The 18423-nt window shown below is 47.7% G+C and overlaps 1 protein-coding gene across 10 annotated transcripts in view; it reads left to right on the forward strand.

The window, feature by feature from the left end:
- Window positions 1–18423, forward strand: part of MIB2 (MIB E3 ubiquitin protein ligase 2) — a 109591-nt gene that overhangs the window by 70647 nt on the left and 20521 nt on the right. For 8 of the 10 annotated variants that reach the window (XM_073317014.2, XM_073317018.2, XM_073317021.2 and 5 more), the window contains 6 exons: window positions 187–381; window positions 1665–1807; window positions 9708–9815; window positions 13031–13135; window positions 13948–14110; window positions 15182–15315. In XM_073317014.2, the coding sequence (XP_073173115.1) occupies window positions 187–381; window positions 1665–1807; window positions 9708–9815; window positions 13031–13135; window positions 13948–14110; window positions 15182–15315 (848 nt within the window). The remainder of the gene's footprint in view (window positions 1–186; window positions 382–1664; window positions 1808–9707; window positions 9816–13030; window positions 13136–13947; window positions 14111–15181; window positions 15316–18423) is intronic. The other 2 variants (XM_073317019.2, XM_073317020.2) reach the window with 1 other exon arrangement.

Here is an 18423-nt window from a genome sequence, read left to right on the forward strand (position 1 = left end):
GTTAATTAACATCTCTGGAGGACCATAGACATGCTAAGCATTATTAATCAGTGTTGCTCTGGTGTTACAAAGCTGTCTGTCATCCCATTTTCAGGCAATGAACACCTCAGTGGCAGGCCGATGTCTGTGTAGTAAGGCTCTGTGGGAGTGTAAGTTAGTTGGTTCTTATTTCTCTTTTTAAATCAGGTGGTGAAGGTAAAACCGGGAGAGTGGTGGATATTCGTGGCTGGGATGTGGAGACTGGCCGCAGCGTGGCCAGCGTCACGTGGTCTGACGGCACCACAAACGTTTACAGAGTCGGGCACAAGGGAAAGGTGGACCTGAAATGCATTGTGGAAGCATCTGGCGGCTTTTACTACAAAGAGCATCTCCCGAGACTAGGTACGTGGCATGTTGACTTTACAATACGGGACTGTCATAACACTTGGTCGTTGTCAAACATGCCTGAGCATCTATTACTAAAGCCCATCCTGATTTGGCAGAGAAGATTGAATAGCTAGATATATAAAGTTTCCATGTAATACATGCCATTTAAACAATAACAGGAGTCAAAAAACAGGTGTGTCAGGTAGCCTGGTCCTCCAGTGATATGAGAGTAGTTGGCTTTGGACATTTGGTTTGGATATCAAGTCCCATTGGTAGGAAAGGTACGTAGAGGCCAATTAGTTGGTTTTGTAAATGTAGGAAACTCTTTGGGGAGTGTCCATTAACTGAGCAGAGAGTTCAGCACAATGGGCGTCTTGCTAATCCAAGGCTTCTCATCCTTTCAAGCTGTAACGACGCAGCCAGTGCTCCTGTGTTCGGAGGGTCTGAGCTGCATACTCGTGCTGGACTGGCATGCTGCGGGGACTGTGGCTTGAGGGAGGTTTTGAGAATCCAGCACCGAATATCTGCCCTACCTGGGAAGATAGGAATGTAGCTGTGGTAATTGGTGATGTCTAGTTCAGCACCATGCCTCAGCCGATCTCAGCTTCTAAGGCTCTAGGGAAGTGAATGAGGGAATCAGCACAGAATCCTTTCTGAAGCCTCAAGGTTTTCCGTTAAGGCCCACTGAGGTATATTTAATCCAGGCATTCAGGGCCCAATCCTGCTCCTCTTGAAGTCAATGGAAGGATTGCCACTGGCTTTGTTGGGGGTAGGATCAGGCCCACGCAGGCTGTTGTCCAAGCGTCAGGGAATGGAAGGGTTGGGCAGGAAGTACATCTGGGCAGAGAACACGAGTGAGACCCTCCATAAAGCAAGATCTGCACTTGCTTGTGGAGGAGCTAGTCTTCAGCAGCGAGCAGGTATTTGCTAAAGAGTAGGTGGGGGAGATGTTAATTGGTGGAAGCAGATGTAGGAGTTTGGTGTCACCAGGGGTCAGCTTTCAAATAGATTCCTTTGCATAAGGGACCAAAATGCCTTTGCAAGAGATGCCCCCTTCTTGACTTGTAGTATTATCCAGTTAGGGCCAAATCCGGCTCACAGAAGTAATCCCATAGACTGCTCTCCCACAGTGTGTGTGTCCACGACTGCCTGAGGAAAGTGAGCAGGATTTTTGGCCTTAATGCTGTCCCATCTCCCATTTGGGGGATCGTTCATTGGTATGTTAGAAAGGAGCAACAAATACAGATGCTTTACTCTCTATGTGTGTGTGTGTGGGGGGGTGTCTTTCTTCCGTTCAGGAAAGCCTGCTGAACTGCAGAGGAAAGAGAGCACAGAGAGGCATCCCTTCCAGCATGGGGACAAAGTGAAATGCCTGCTGGACATTGACATCTTACGAGAGATGCAAGAGGGGCATGGTGGCTGGAACCCTAAAATGGCTGAGGTACAGTTATTTCCGCTCACTGCTACCCTTAGAAAAATTACTGGTTACTTTGGCTAAGAAATTTCCAGAAACTCTGTGTGTATAACCTATTACCTTCTGTTCTAAATACATAGCATAGTGCACTCGTATTCTTTAGTGCCAGAACACTGGAGTCAGATTATTATTTCTAGGTACATATAAATCTGTAGTGCGAGATATTTGCCATACCTAGTCTTGCAGATTCTAAGAGCTTGATCCAAAGCCTGGAAGTCCATGCAAAAACTCCTGTTGATTTTCAGTGAGTATTGGGTCAGGTCCTTGAGGGTTGGACTCCATTCCCTTCTTGGCTCTGCTGTAATGTGCATTAGTGCTAATGGCAGTTACATGCAGTCCCCTACATGAAGAAGTATCCCTATATGTGACTAAGATTTCCCTGTCCATATGTTCCTGCTGGCACTTAGCTGGTTCTTTAAATTTTGTTTTGAAGCAGCAACCCATCTGCTGTCATCTGTTGTGTTCTAAAGAAGTTCAGACAGTAGATCCAGTGCTATAGATGAAAAGTAAATGTAAACAAGGCCTGTTAGGGTATGTCTACACTACGGAATAAGGTCGAATTTATAGAAGTTGGTTTTTTAGAAATCGGTTTTATATATTCGAGTGTGTGTCTCCCCAAATAAAATGCTCTAAGTGCATTAACTCGGCGGAGCGCTTCCACAGTACCGAGGCTAGAGTCGACTTCCGGAGCGTTGCACTGTGGGTAGCTATCCCACAGTTCCCGCAGTCTCCGCTGCCCATTGGAATTCTGGGTTGAGATCCCAATGCCTGATGGGGCTAAAACATTGTCGCGGGTGGTTCTGGGTACATATCATCAGGCCCCCGTTCCCTCCCTCCCTCCGTGAAAGCAAGGGCAGACAATCGTTTCGCGCCTTTTTTCCTGAGTTACCTGTGCAGACGCCATACCACGGCAAGCATGGAGCCCGCTCAGGTAACCGTCACCCTATGTCTCCTGGGTGCTGGCAGACGCGGTACGGCATTGCTACACAGTAGCAGCAACCCCTTGCCTTGTGGCAGCAGACGGTACAGTACGACTGGTAGCTGTCATTGTCATGTCCGAGGTGCTCCTGGCCACGTCGGCTGGGAGCGCCTGGGCAGACATGGGCGCAGGGACTAAATTTGGAGTGACTTGACCAGGTCATTCTCTTTAGTCCTGCAGTCAGTCCTATTGAACCGTCTTATGGTGAGCGGGCAGGCGATACGGACTGCTAGCAGTCGTACTGTACCATCTTCTGCCGAGCAGCCATGAGATGTGGATGGCATGCAGTCCTTCTGCACCGTCTGCTGCCAGCCAAAGATGTAAAAGATAGATGGAGTGGGTCAAAACAAGAAATAGACCAGATTTGTTTTGTACTCATTTGCTTCCCCCCTTCCCCTGTCTAGGGGACTCATTCTTCTAGGTCACACTGCAGTCACTCACAGAGAGGGTGCAGCGAGGTAAATCTAGCCATGTATCAATCAGAGGCCAGGCTAACCTTCTTGTTCCAATAAGAACGATAACTTAGGTGCACCATTTCTTATTGGAACCCTCCGTGAAGTCCTGCCTGAAATACTCCTAGATGTAAAGCCACCCCCTTTGTTGATTTTAGCTCCCTGAAGCCAACCCTGTAAGCCGTGTCCTCAGTCGCCCCTCCCGGCGTCAGAGCAAAAGCAAACAATCGGGCATCTGAGAGTGCTGTCCAGAGCAGTCACAATGGAGCACTCTGATGGGGCTAAAACATTGTCGCGAGTGGTTCTGGGTACGTATCGTCAGGCCCCCGTTCCCTCCCTCCCTCCGTGAAAGCAAGGGCAGACAATCATTTCGTGCCTTTTTTCCTGAGTTACCTGTGCAGACGCCATACCACGGCAAGCATGGAGCCTGCTCAGGTAACCGTCGCTCTATGTCTCCTGGGTGCTGGCAGACGCGGTACGGCTTTGCTGCACAGTAGCAGCAACCCATTGCCTTCTGGCAGCAGACGGTGCAATACGACTGGTAGTCGTCCTCGTCGTGTCCGAGGTGCTCCTGGCCACGTCGGCTGGGAGCGCCTGGGCAGACATGGGCGCAGGGACTAAATTTGGAGTGACTTGACCAGGTCATTCTCTTTAGTCCTGCAGTCAGTCCTATTGAACCATCTTATGGTGAGCGGGCAGGCGATACGGACTGCTAGCAGTCGTACTGTACCATCTTCTGCCAGGCAGGCAAGAGATGAGGATTGCTAGTAGTCGTATTGTACCATCTTCTGCCGAGCAGCCATGAGATGTGGATGGCATGCAGTCCTTCTGCACCGTCTGCTGCCAGCCAAAGATGTAAAAGATAGATGGAGTGGGTCAAAACAAGAAATAGACCAGATTTGTTTTGTACTCATTTGCCTCCTCCCCTGTCTAGGGGACTCATTCCTCTAGGTCACACTGCAGTCACTCACAGAGAAGGTGCAGCGAGGTAAATCTAGCCATGTATCAATCAGAGGCCAGGCTAACCTCCTTGTTCCAATAAGAACAATAACTTAGGTGCACCATTTCTTATTGGAACCCTCCGTGAAGTCCTGCCTGAAATACTCCTTGATGTACAGGCACCCCCTTTGTTGATTTTAGCTCCCTGAAGCCAACCCTGTAAGCCGTGTCGTCCATCGCCCCTCCCTCCGTCAGAGCAACGGCAGACAATCGTTCCGCGCCTTTTTTCTGTGCGGACGCCATACCAAGGCAAGCATGGAGGCCGCTCAGCTCACTTTGGCAATTAGGAGCACATTAAACACCACACGCATTATCCAGCAGTATATGCAGCACCAGAACCTGGCAAAGCGATACCGGGCGAGGAGGCGACGTCAGCGCGGTCACGTGAGTGATCAGGACATGGACACAGATTTCTCTGAAAGCATGGGCCCTGCCAATACATGTATCATGGTGCTAATGGGGCAGGTTCATGCTGTGGAACGCCGATTCTGGGCTTGGGAAACAAGCACAGACTGGTGGGACCGCATAGTGTTGCAGGTCTGGGACGATTCCCAGTGGCTGCGAAACTTTCGCATGCGTAAGGGCACTTTCATGGAACTTTGTGACTTGCTTTCCCCTACCCTGAGGCGCATGAATACCAAGATGAGAGCATCCCTCACAGTTGAGAAGCGAATGGCGATAGCCCTGTGGAAACTTGCAACGCCAGACAGCTACCGGTCAGTTGGGAATCAATTTGGAGTGGGCAAATCTACTGTGGGGGCTGCTGTGATGCAAGTAGCCCACGCAATCAAAGATCTGCTGATATCAAGGGTAGTGACCCTGGGAAATGTGCAGGTCATAGTGGATGGCTTTGCTGCAATGGGATTCCCTAACTGTGGTGGGGCTATAGACGGAACCCATATCCCTATCTTGGCACCGGAGCACCAAGCCGCCGAGTACCTAAACCGCAAGGGGTACTTTTCGATAGTGCTGCAAGCTCTGGTGGATCACAAGGGACGTTTCACCAACATCAACGTGGGATGGCCGGGAAAGGTGCATGATGCTCGCATCTTCAGGAACTCTGGTCTGTTTCAAAAGCTGCAGGAAGGGACTTTATTCCCAGACCAGAAAATAACTGTTGGGGATGTTGAAATGCCTATATGTATCCTTGGGGACCCAGCCTACCCCTTAATGCCATGGCTCATGAAGCCGTACACAGGCAGCCTGGACAGTAGTCAGGAGCTGTTCAACTACAGGCTGAGCAAGTGCAGAATGGTGGTAGAATGTGCATTTGGACGTTTAAAGGCACGCTGGCGCAGTTTACTGACTCGCTTAGACCTCAGCGAAACCAATATTCCCACTGTTATTACTGCTTGCTGTGTGCTCCACAATATCTGTGAGAGTAAGGGGGAGACGTTTATGGCGGGGTGAGAGGTTGAGGCAAATCGCCTGGCTGCTGGTTACGCGCAGCCAGACACCAGGGCGGTTAGAAGAGCACAGGAGGGCGCGGTACGCATCAGAGAAGCTTTGAAAAACAGTTTCATGACTGGGCAGGCTACGGTGTGAAAGTTCTGTTTGTTTCTCCTTGATAAAACCCCCCGCCCCTTGGTTCACTCTACTTCCCTGTAAGCTAACCACCCGCCCCTCCTCCCTTCAATCACCGCTTGCAGAGGCAATAAAGTCATTGTTGCTTCACATTCATGCATTCTTTATTCATTCATCACACAAATAGGGGGATGACTACCAAGGTAGCCCAGGAGGGGTGGTGGAGGAGGGAAGGAAAATGCCACACAGCACTTTAAGCACAGCACTTTAAAAGTTTACAACTTTAAAATTTATTGAATGACAGCCTTCTTTTTTTGGGCAATCCTCTGTGGTGGAGTGGCTGGTTGGCCGGAGGCCCCCCGACCGCATTCTTGGGCGTCTGGGTGTGGAGGCTATGGAACTTGGGGAGGAGGGCGGTTGGTTACAGAGGGGCTGCAGTGGCAGTCTGTGCTCCAGCTGCCTTTGCTGCAGCTCAACCATACACTGGAGCACACTGGTTTGGTCCTGCAGCAGCCTCAGCATTGAATCCTGCCTCCTCTCATCACGCTGCCGCCACATTTGAGCTTCAGCCCTGTCTTCAGCCCGCCACTTACTCTCTTCAGCCCGCCACTTCTCCTCCCAGTCATTTTGTGTTTTCCTGCACTCTGACATTATTTGCCTCCACGCATTCGTCTGTGCTCTGTCAGTGTGGGAGGACAGCATGAGCTCGGAGAACATTTCATCGCGAGTGCGTTTTTTTTTCTTTCTAAGCTTCACTAGCCTCTGGGAAGGAGAAGATCCTGTGATCATTGAAACACATGCAGCTGGTGGAGAAAAAAAAAGGGACAGCGGTATTTAAAAAGACACATTTTATAAAACAGTGGCTACACTCTTTCAGGGTAAACCTTGCTGTTAACATTACATACATAGCACATGTGCTTTCGTTACAAGGTCGCATTTTGCCTCCTCCCATCGCGTGACTACCCCCTCAACCTTCCTCTCTCCCTGTGGCTAACAGCGGGGAACATTTCTGTTTAGCCACAGGCAAACAGCCCAGCAGGAATGGGCTCCTCTGAGTGTCCCCTGAAGAAAAGCACTCTATTTTAACCAGGTGACCATGAATTATATCTCACTCTCCTGAGGATAACACAGAGAGATAAAGAACAGATGTTGTTTGAATGCCAGCAAACATACACTGCAATGCTTTGTTCTACAATGATTCCCGAGTACGTGTTACTGGCCTGGAGTGGTAAAGTGTCCTACCATGAAGGACGCAATAAGGCTGCCCTCCCCAGAAACCTTTTGCAAAGGCTTTAGGACTACATCTAGGAGAACCGCAAATGCCAGGGCAAAGTAATCCTTTCACATGCTTGCTTTTAAACCATGTATAGTATTTTAAAAGGTACACTCACCAGAGGTCCCTTCTCCGCCTGCTGAGTCCAGGAGGCAGCCTTGGGTGGGTTCGGGGGGGTACTGGCTCCAGGTCTAGGGTGAGAAACAGTTCCTGGCTGTCGGGAAAACCGGTTTCTCCGCTTGCTTGCTGTGAGCTATCTACAACCTCCTCCTCCTCATCTTCTTCGTCCCCAAAACCTGCTTCCATATTGCCTCCATCTCCATTGAAGGAGTCAAACAACACGGCTGGGGTAGTGGTGGCTGAACCCCCTAAAATGGCATGCAGCTCATCATAGAAGCAGCATGTTTGGGGCTCTGACCCGGAGCGGCTGTTCGCCTCTCTGGTTTTCTGGTAGGCTTGCCTCAGCTCCTTCAGTTTCACGCGGCACTGTTTCGGGTCCCTGTTATGGCCTCTGTCCTTCATGCCCTGGGAGATTTTGACAAAGGTTTTGGCATTTCGAAAACTGGAACGGAGTTCTGATAGCACGGATTCCTCTCCCCAAACAGCGATCAGATCCCGTACCTCCCGTTCGGTCCATGCTGGAGCTCTTTTGCGATTCTGGGACTCCATCACGGTCACCTGTGTTGATGAGCTCTGCATGGTCACCTGCAGCTTTCCACGCTGGCCAAACAGGAAATGAGATTCAAAAGTTCGCGGTTCTTTTCCTGTCTACCTGGCCAGTGCATCTGAGTTGAGAGTGTTGTCCAGAGCGGTCATAATGGAGCACTCTGGGATAGCTCCCGGAGGCCAATACCGTCAAATTGTGTCCACAGTACCCCAAATTCGAGCCGGCAACGTCGATTTAAGCGCTAATCCACTTGTCAGGGGTGGAGTAAGGAAATCGATTTTAAGAGCCCTTTAAGTCGAAATAAAGGGCTTCATTGTGTGGACGGGTGCAGGTTGACATCGATTTAACGCTGCTAAATTCGACCTAAAGTCCTAGTGTAGACCAGGGCTTAGTGGAACAATTAGAGTAATTCAAGGGACCATTTCGCCATAGTGGAAGGAACGAAAAAGCTGCAGAAAAGAGCAAATGCTGTGGGAAGTTTTGTTGTCATTGCAGGAGAATGGGGCAGTCATTTAAAAAAAAGCCTGATCTTGCAAACCCTTGACTCTTATTAGCAATTCCTTTCTCACCTGAGCAGACTGAAAATGACTGGGATTAACTGTGTAAAAACTATTCACATGAATCATGGGTTTACCGGACTGGATCACTGGCCAAAATTTTAAAACCTGCATGCTCAAAGCTACCCACCTGCATTGAACTGTCATGTTCTTCAAAGGTGCGGAGTACCTGTATTTCCCTTTGACTTTCATGGGCTCTGGAGCTGGTGAGCACTGCTGAAAAAGTTCTGGGGGACTCATCATCTGGGACCCAAATGGCTACAACACTGCAGACGTTAAAGTCAATGATATTGGTTTTTTGCTGAGTTCGGTGAAAGTTGGATAGAGCCGTTCAGAGTCTAAATGTGGGTTTGGGAGCCCAATATAAGGTGCCCTGATTGGCAAGTCACACAGCTGAAAGATCATTCAGCTATAAGCTTTAATATTCAACTCTAAGGCCCTGACACAAATCATAGAATCGTCGGACTGGGAGGGTCCTCGAGAGGTCATCTAGTCCAATCCCCTGCATTCATGGCAGGACTAAGTGTTATCTAGACCATCCCAGACGTCTGTTCAAACTGCTCTTAAAAAACTCCAATGATGGACGTTTTAATGATGAATGCCAAATTAATTGATTTTAATGGAGAGATCCATCTTTTCCCTGCCCCCACAAATCTATTCACTTGGGATTTAATACGTTGCTGAGGTTGCCAGAAATAGGTAGTCATCCTTCAGTAAATGTACCATCAGACCACACAGAAGATAATGCAGGTCTCTGAGTAGCGTCACTGTCCCATTGGACTTTTCCAGTGAGGCCATGACACCTTTTGGTGACCTCTGGTGCATACATGAAAAGCACCTGGAGTCCTGACTGCAAGGACACTGCTTCCAGGCACCTATTACAAAACAGACTAAAGATGACTCTGTCGGGGAGGGGCAAGAATCCGCATGAAATAGGCTGCATGCGTACGCGCTCACAATTCTAATATCTGCTCAGCCCGAGTCCGTGAGACTCATTCAATGGAAGCCTGGTGAGAACAGGTGCAATTCCTTTCCAGTTTGAGTCTGAAACAATATTTTGTGTATTTTACGTACTTTTTTTTAAAAAAAAAAAAAGCAAATAAAAGTCACACCCTTGAAATCAGAAGTCCGCGTGAACAATTTTTTTTCGAATGAACACCATCAGATGGCAACTCAAATATGCCTCTGCATCAGCCAGTGCTATGCAGCTCAACAAGATCTGTTGTTTAGCAAACAGTATCTTAGTTTGTACAGCGCCTGCACATTAGGGTCCCAGTCCATGGCTAGAGCTCCTAGGTGCTATGGTAATACAAATAATGATTAAAAATAGGCTAACCAGCAAGCGGCAGATCCTTGGCTGATGAAAATTATCCTAACTCATCAATATTTCTCTCTCTTCTCTTTCCATATTTAAAGTTCATTGGCCAGACAGGCACTGTGCACAGAATCACTGACAGAGGGGATGTCAGAGTTCAATTCAACAGTGAAACCCGCTGGACTTTCCACCCAGGAGCTCTGACTAAGGTAAGTGCTGATGTGGGAAACTGAGCAGAACAACAGCTGTGCGTAGAATGACAATGACTGTGGTCCCCTAGGATGTGCCATAATTAGTCTTGGACAAGTGCCAAAGAAAACGCTGCTAGACTAGAGAGAGTGGGGACAGGCTTAATTTCTTTCCAGCCATCAAGGCTAAGAAAATCCTTGATTTCTAGCTCTATAAGCTCTTGAGAGAGTCTGCTAAGAAGAGGTTGGGGTTCAAAAGGAGGGTGGTAATCGGAAGGATGTGATTTTTAATGCCTATCTCCTACAGAAGGATGCTAACATGGATGAGGGAGGCATAGGTACTGTAGGGTTGGTTTTCTCTCCTTTGCAGTGCGACTCTTCAAACCACTTGCACAGATTTCTCCAACGAAAAGGTTGTGGGTAAAAGGCAAAAATAATGTGGGGTTTGTATTTACCTAAATAATTTGGACTCTGTCAATAACTAAGCTGAAAAGTTGTTGACAGACAAAATCTCGTAACAGCTAGGGCCTGCTCCTGCTCCTCTAAGAGCTAATGGGAGCTAAACTTCTTTTGACATCAGTCGTCCATGATCAGGCCTTTAATGGATTAAAAGTTGGAGTGCTATATGGAAGTGAAATGCTTTCCCTGTCACATCTGGCAAGCACCTTCTCTTTGCTCCTTCAGGTTTGTCCTTGAAGCTGATCTGCAAAAAATGGGTGGGGAATTGGGTCTGAGCATGGTGGGGTGTATTGTTTCTTTTGTTTGTTTAAAAAGGCCTAGAAGGGTTTTGGTCTGGTTTTGTTCTTGCTTGTGTCAGCATTAGGATTTCAAGCCTTGTTTGCCCTTGGATGACTCTGGCAACTGGACAATTAGTGAAATAATGTGGAAGAGTGAAAGCTGAGCAAATGGGGGGGAAAGGGAATTTTTAGTTAGAATATTTCAAGCCCTGGGTGGGGGATGCAGTTGTTGGTTTGTAGTTAGTTAATATTTAACTCCAATGCCAGTTAAGTTTTAGAGAGAGGATGTCTCTGCTCCTGGCCCTTTCAGTTTATGGTTTATTGTGAATACACTTTCTCTGAGACAACCAACAGCATCATGGAAGACCAGATGTGACATGCCTGATACTTGTTAGGTTAAAAAAAATCAAGCAGCAAAGAAATAAGCCCAATTTTTAAGAAATCCTTTGTAGCTCACCTTTAAATCCTACCTCTTCCTATGATCCATCCATCCATCCATTTTCTCATCAGTAATTTCCCCCTCCCCTGTTAATCTCTGCCTTGTGTGTGTGTTGTTTGGGGCCAGTGGCTGATGGATTTAATCCTGTTGGATAACTTCCTACTCTTCGAGTGGCCCTATTGACGCCAACGGGGCTGTTGGTCGAGGAAGGGCTGACCCAGTGTTTGTCAGGGGTCTGCTCATTAGGCTGTCGGTTTTGGGACCAGCAGATATTCTTTGTCAACATATGTAAAGGGTAGACATATGGGGCTATCTGTGTTTATTAGTGATTTCTAATAATGAGATCGGAGGCCCCGATTCAGGAAGGTAATTATTTACATGCTGAAATGCTTTCCTGAATCAAGGTCTGAGTGAGCAGTGCAAAAATATTCCCTGCCGACGTTCGTTCTTGATTTAAAACTGACTTGCTTCCACTGCACTGAGGCCCCTTTCTGCGTCGCTTTCTCTGAGCCTCTTTGTGTTTCACTGGAATAGACGTCTGCCAGAAGCGAGCTTGAGTCACATGCCGGAGAATTTGCACTAATCACATTTTATATTTGCATGCATGCTTGCGCTCGCGCTGCTCCTCCAATCAGGGAACAAGAGCAACACCATGTAGTTTATCTGACCACTTGCACCTAGTTAGTGACTCTGTCTGGTATGAAAAGCTTGCGTGTCCCCTGGTTTCTAGGGAAAGTACCCCCTTGTCCCCTTCCTGGGCCATACCATTGCCGACGCTGCTGTTATGGCATGCCTGGCCTCTCCTTGTCCACAATTGTATCCCTGGTGTGAATGAGTTGTAACACAGCAGCTTTACTCATGGGAAAGGGGAGGTGGCCCCTCTAAATTGCATCTCCGTTCCCAGGGGTGCTGCCTGGGGACAGTTATTTAACTCTGTGTTCGTCCCACACAGCACTCTGCTTGTCAGGACTCCGTGGGCCCTTTGTGGGCCTGAGAAGTGAGGAGGTGGCTGTAAGCAGACAAGTCCCAGTGATTATGGTTAGGGAAGCTACTGGGGTTTTTCTTTTTAATTAAAATGAACCCCCTGCCAGACACACAGAGCCCAGGAGAAGCTGATGAGCCTCACCCTCCAAGGCAGGACCTGTATGAACAGTGCAGCCACACTGGTGGCTCCTGCTTCCTTGCACCTGTCTGAATGCCAGTGTAGACATGTTAACCTCTCGCTTGTCTTCGGCAATTCCTTCTGGTTATCTCCTTCAGCTGCTTCTCTCTTCCCCACACTTCCGCCGTGCCCGTGTGTCTTGTCTCGGCTGCTGATCTTTAGCTCTTCCAGGCTTCCAGCAATAACACCTAGCCTTTAGCAAGCACCTGTCATCCTCAGAGCACCTGACAAACTGGAACTAACCTTTTCTTTCCTCTTGCTCTCTTGGCTTTGCACGCTTTCTTGCCACATTCTTTGGTCACTTCTGGCTTCCCTTCCCATCTCTGCCTGAGCTCTCTGACAGATACAAGTCTTTTTTTGTCCAACTCCTCCTGTCTTGGGGCCCTGCTTTATAAAGTTGAGGTTACCAGCCTTCCCTAAAGTGATCTGTCTTTTGGAACGTGGATGCATTTAAACATACTTGGTTATGTGGGTGACGGGCATAGACGGGCAAACTGGTCCCTCTCCATAGAGCAGGAACATCTGGCAAAGGAAGGAAATGGATGATCTCTGACTTCCCATATCTGGTGGAAATAGCGAACAAAGTTAACACCAGTACAGAGTTAACTATATTATTGAACCCTGAGTGCTGCATCTGGCATGGAAACGGGGCAGACCTGGGGAAATCCCTGTGCAATCCCAGCTGATATTCATACGTGTAAAATCACGTGTGAGTGGCTGCAAAAGAAAAACATTTGCCCTGCGTAATCCTGCACGTGGCTTTTTTTAAATAACATGACTGATGTTTTTGCAAAGGTTAGTGCTTTATGGAATTGTTTTGTTATGGGTTATCTTTTTTTTTTGCCTTGGTTTTTTGTTTTTCATCCCATAAAAGCATATGCCTTTCTTTTTCTTTTAGCTCAACACCTTTTGGGTTGATGATGTTGTCCGTGTGATAGATGATATGGAAACAGTGAAGCGATTCCAAGCTGGTCATGGGGAGTGGACAGATGAAATGGCACCTGTGAGTGTGCTCCAGTTCCAAGACAGTCCAGTAACTTGCAATTTCTAATCCATAAAAAAAAAACGTTAGCGGCTGGATATGCTAGCCTCCTTGCTCTTCAGCACCCCCTATTGGTCAGTGCATGGAGACATGTGGGCATGCTAATGGCTTTGAGAAAGAATGTTGCTTAATGTATCTGGTCCTCAGCAATGCGGCCTCCCAGCAGCGTTCAGAAAATAAGGGCAAAGGGTGAGTTGGGGACGGGGAAACACCTGTCAAAGGAGATAGCTACCCATGAGTTTAAAAGGAAATTCTGCTGAAATTTTAAGCAAACAAATTTAATGTCTCCCTCTTTTCTTCTCTAATTCTCAAGGGTGAGGGACAAACCATTGCAAATGGAAAACTCTCCTCTGATCAGATTCATGGGGCAAAAGAGCAGAATACAGAGTGCTCCATAAGCAGCAAAATGCACAGCAGAGACCGCCAGCTTTGTCTGCCTCTTAGGGTTCTGTAAACCATGCTTTGTTGATTCACTGGCTTCCTCTCCAGATGTTTGTATTGTACCTTGGCCTCCCTCTTCCCCTAGTATGTGAAAAGACATCCGTTTTGTATACACCCAAATAAGAAACTGTTGAGAACACTTTTGTGTGTTCTTGAAGTGGGAGTTGTCGTCTGCAGCGTCTCAGTGAATGCTTCTCTTCACACGCTGGGAATGCTGCCTGGGAATCCACCCTTAGAAGCGTTACCTTGGTTCTGAAAAGCAGGAAATACGTTGCTTTCCTTTTAAAAAAAAAAAACACAAAACAAAAAAAACCCATCTCTTCCCATTGCAGACGCTAGGGCACATTGGCAAGGTGATCAAGGTGTTTGGGGATGGAGACTTGAGAGTGTCTGTCGGAGGGCAGTCCTGGACCTTTAACCCAGCTTGTCTCACGGCCTACCAGAGAGACGAGGATGCAAACCTCATGACAACGGAGAACACCAAGGAATCTAAAAGTGAGAGAGCAGGGAGGGAGATGTGGTCCAGTTCTGGCCAGGGCTGAAAAATAACCACTTCATCTTTCTAGGGTAACAAAAGTATTTCTCTTTAGAACGTGTCAGATGTTAATTGACTAATCGCTTCATTACCCTTCTCCAAGCAGAGTCCCAAAAATCCATTTTAACCAAATCAGGGGAGCACCGATAGCCTCAAGGTTAAGCCTCAGGACTAGGATTTAGGACTCCTGGGTTCTTTTCCTGGCTGTTTTGTAGGATTGCTATTTTGGCAGTGGGTAAATGGCATAACCTCATGTGCCTCAGTTTCCCAGTCCATAGCATGAGTATAATGATGCTTCCCTACTTTGCAGTGGGTGGGAAGGTTAGCCCACGCTAGCAGTGAAGCTGGGGTTTGGTTTTGTTGTTTCCTGTTTTGTGAATCTGGTCATGAAAGTTATGGCCATATGTTTGAGAAAGGGGAAGGCTTGTTGATTTGTCTTGCAGAATAAATTGATCCTACATCACGTACCCCAAGAAAAGTTAGCATAAAAAAAGAGAGAAACTGCTGGGGAACAAAGTTTGTGGCTCCATTCAGGAATTAGTTTAAATCCTGTTGAACTTTGGAGGAAACTAGAGCCAAACTCGGTGACTTAGCACTTTCTCTGATGGAAAATAACAAGTGGAACTCCCATCAGACACTAGGGAAGTGTCGTGAGTGCAAACCAAATCTGAAATCCTGTGGTCAGGATTTTCCTTTCTCCTGCAGGAGAAAGCCTTTTATTGTCTTCCAACTCCCTCCTTCCCTACAGCTAGGAATTCATGTTATTGCTTGCCCACATATAATGACCCTTAGGGAGGGGTCTTCTGCAGGCATTGAACCTGGGATCTCTGGATTTAGAAGTATCAGCCTCTGTTGCTTGAGCTAAAGGACTATGTCTGTTAGCTGGAGGCAGTAAAGTAACAAGTTCATAAAGCTCTTTATATGGACTAGTCAGTATAGAGGGACAAAGGCCCATACTGGGTCCATGTGGTCACCCATACAGCTGCTCATTGCCACTATGTAACCTGGGGCTGTTTCTCATCCCCACACAGGCACTTTGATCTCCATCCTAGAGAAACTGCTGTGCCAGAAGATGGAATTGGATCATCCAGGGCGCTTGGTCGTTGAGGCGGCGCATGGCAATGCTGTTAAAGTTGAGGACCTGGTTCAAAAATACCCAGACAAGGCAAGTCTCAGAGAAACCCTCCAAGGTCGATGTCTTTTGTCGTCGATGTGTAAAGCAAATGGGGGGCTGCTAAAACCTACTGTAAGGAATTAACAGCAGGTGACTGGTTTTTTGCTTTAACTGACAGTCCTAGAGCTTGCCTCTGCTTCAAGGGGTCCTTTGCTCCCCCTGGCAGGGCTGTGGGACTCTGGCATGCAGAATTGCCCTGTGCCATTGTAGCTCAAGAGGAAGCGTTGTCCAGTGGTTAGAGCAGGGGGGACTAGAAGTCGAGAGCTGAGTTGCTGTGGTATCTTAGACACCTTTTGTGTGCCTAAATTTCCTTTCCTCCCCTCCCAAACGGTGGATCCCAAAACTCACTGCTTTGTAGCACGGGGCGGGAGGCTGAATTCCCTGGTGTGCGTAAGTTGCTTTGAGATCCAGTGGAGGGCGTTGAGGCATTATCCCAGGAATTTAGCCGGGATAACTGCCATGTCATAGCAGGGCACTTTTTGCCTGGGTTAGGGCTGGGCAGGAAACCCCACTGATCTAGCCTGGGCAGTCTCCCTTACGCACCAAAGTACATGCAGGCTCTATGCTAACAGACCCACCAGCTTGAACTCTGCCCTCTCCTTTCCTATATCCACTCTTTAGAATTCACATAAGCAACCTGACATGCGCAGTTTCTAGTGGCAACCAACGCAAGAAATGTGTATTTCAGTGACAGGCCTGCTTTGCTTGAATCCTCCAGGAGCCAGGCAGCATGGCTAGAGGTGCAGCCCCAGGCTACCTGCTATGTTCTGCTGCATCGGGACTGAGTAGAGATGTCTGGTAGGATCAGACCAGTGGAGCCAATCCCAGAATAAATTACATGAACACAGAAACCATTCTACTGAGGCAGCATGGTCTGGTGGTCAGGGCACTCGACTGGGACTCGGAATTCTTGGGTTCTATTCCAACCTCCACCATCGCCTTCCTCTGTGACCTTGGGCAAGTCATTTAGCTTCTCAGTGCCCCATCTCTGTAGAATAGGGATAGTGAGATCTGTTGATGAAGGGTGCTATACAAGAGCTAACCCGTATTACTATGTACCTGTTGTTTGCATTCTCCGTGCACACATACTAGGCACTTGTGATGATGTGGCCCTCATCCTAATGCATTGCCGATAAAGAGAAGAGTTTGTATACAGATACCTTCGCAGTACAGTTTGGGGGCTGGGTGGTCTCTGTAGCCACCTATTCAAACACTGGAAGATTGCCCAAGATCCTAGCTACCCCCTTAAAAGCTGCAGGTTTGTGCGTGAGTAAATGCATCTGTCACAAGCCAGAGAACTAGAGAGCAGAATGCCTTCGCATGGTGTCCTTGGAAGCAGCTGGGAAAGGAACATAAATCCTCTGGAGGCCCTGGCCATGTGGCAAGCGAGAGCAGATTGATGGGACATTAACAAACACCAGGATCCATTCTGAGAGGACTATAATGAAGCTGAGATCTAAGGTCTGACTTAATGGTTTGCTGCCAGATAATTGTTCCAGTTCATTACATGCAAAGTTAGGAGATACGGGGAGGGAAAGAATATAGCCAGGCACCAGTGATGGGGTCTAATCTGAAATGGGAAAGTGCCACGTGTCAGGATTAGGTCAGGAATAGTCTCGCTGCATCCTGGCCTCGGAGAGGAATTTGTTCTTTCTACTAGACAGTTATAAATAGCGAGAGGCAGGCGGATCCAAGGGCTTGCTCAGCAAGGTGAGATGAATTGCCTGCCAAGGGGCTCCCAATGGGGCAGATACCAATGTTAAGCCCTTTACGTAAGGGGGATGCATTGGCATCCAGTGTGTCATTACCAGAATCACCATCCTGTCTAAGCCCAAGAAGGAAACCCTGCACAAACTACTGCTTTGCACAGGATCAGCTGTAGAAAAACTCCCTGTGTTACTTGCCAAGCCATGAAGCCTTTGCCAGATCCCTCACTCTTTCCCTTTAGCCATTCATTGATTTCATTAGTGTCCCTGCCCTCCTGTCTTGGCCTTCTACTTTGATCTTCAACTCCTTGATCCTTAAATCTCACAGCAGCAGGTCAGCACTGTGATTAGCCCTCCAGGCTGCCCGGTATGTAAGTCTGAGTGACTGAGAATACTTGGTGCTTATATCATATTCGCCTCCTTCAAAGCCCAGTGCGAACATCAACTGACCTCTCGTCCCCCTGCCAGGCAGGGAGATATTGTTGGCTACTGTAGCTTTTGGCAGAGAAGTTAAGAATCAGCCCTGGTCCCTGTGGGATTTGACACAAGATCTGGGATTAGACACCCAGGAGTTCCTGACATAGCATCCAGGTCTGTGCTTGCACCACTCCCTTTTTGGCAGGAAGTGCCCTTTCACCGTTGGGGTCTGGAATGAGTCAATATGTTGGTTGGGGCAGGAAGTGCCTTTTATTTTAGCTTTGTACAGCAGCCAGGGCTGTGCAGTGCCATTTAAAGTGGTGTTGGGGGCATAGATTTCCTGCATACAGTAAACTTCAGTGCGCCGCCCCGCTCCTAAACCCTAGAACAGAGGTTCTCAATGGGGGGGGGCATCAGACTTTTGGGGGCACAGCAAGCCTCTGATTCATAGATTCCAAGGCTGGAGGGGACCAATGTGATTATCTAGTCTGATCTCCTGTATCACACAAGCCATGGAACTTCCTAAAATAGTTCCTGGGGCAGAACTTTTAGTAAAACAGCCATCTCGATTTAAAAGCGGTCAGTGATGGAGATGGGAAATTGTTCCAATGGTTAATTATCCTCACTGTCAAAAATTTGTCTTAAATTTTCAGTCTGAATTTGTCTAGATTCAACTTCCAGCTCTTGGAGTGTGTTAGACTTTTCTCTGCTAGATTGAAGAGCCTAAATATTTGTTATCCATGTAGATACTTACAGACTATAATCCAATCACACCTTAATCTTCTCTTTGTTAAACTAAATAGATTGAGCTCTTTGACTCTGTCACTGTAAGACCTGTTTTTTAATCCTTTAATCATTCCTGTGGCTCTTCTCTGAACTCTCTCCAATTTTTCAATATCCGTCTTGAATTGTGGGCACCAGAACTGGTCACAGGATTCCAGTCGCAGTTGCACCCGTGCCAACTACAGAGGTGAAA

The sequence above is a fragment of the Lepidochelys kempii genome, chromosome 18 (assembly GCF_965140285.1).
Source record: "Lepidochelys kempii isolate rLepKem1 chromosome 18, rLepKem1.hap1, whole genome shotgun sequence".
Taxonomy (NCBI): Eukaryota; Metazoa; Chordata; order Testudines; family Cheloniidae; genus Lepidochelys; species Lepidochelys kempii.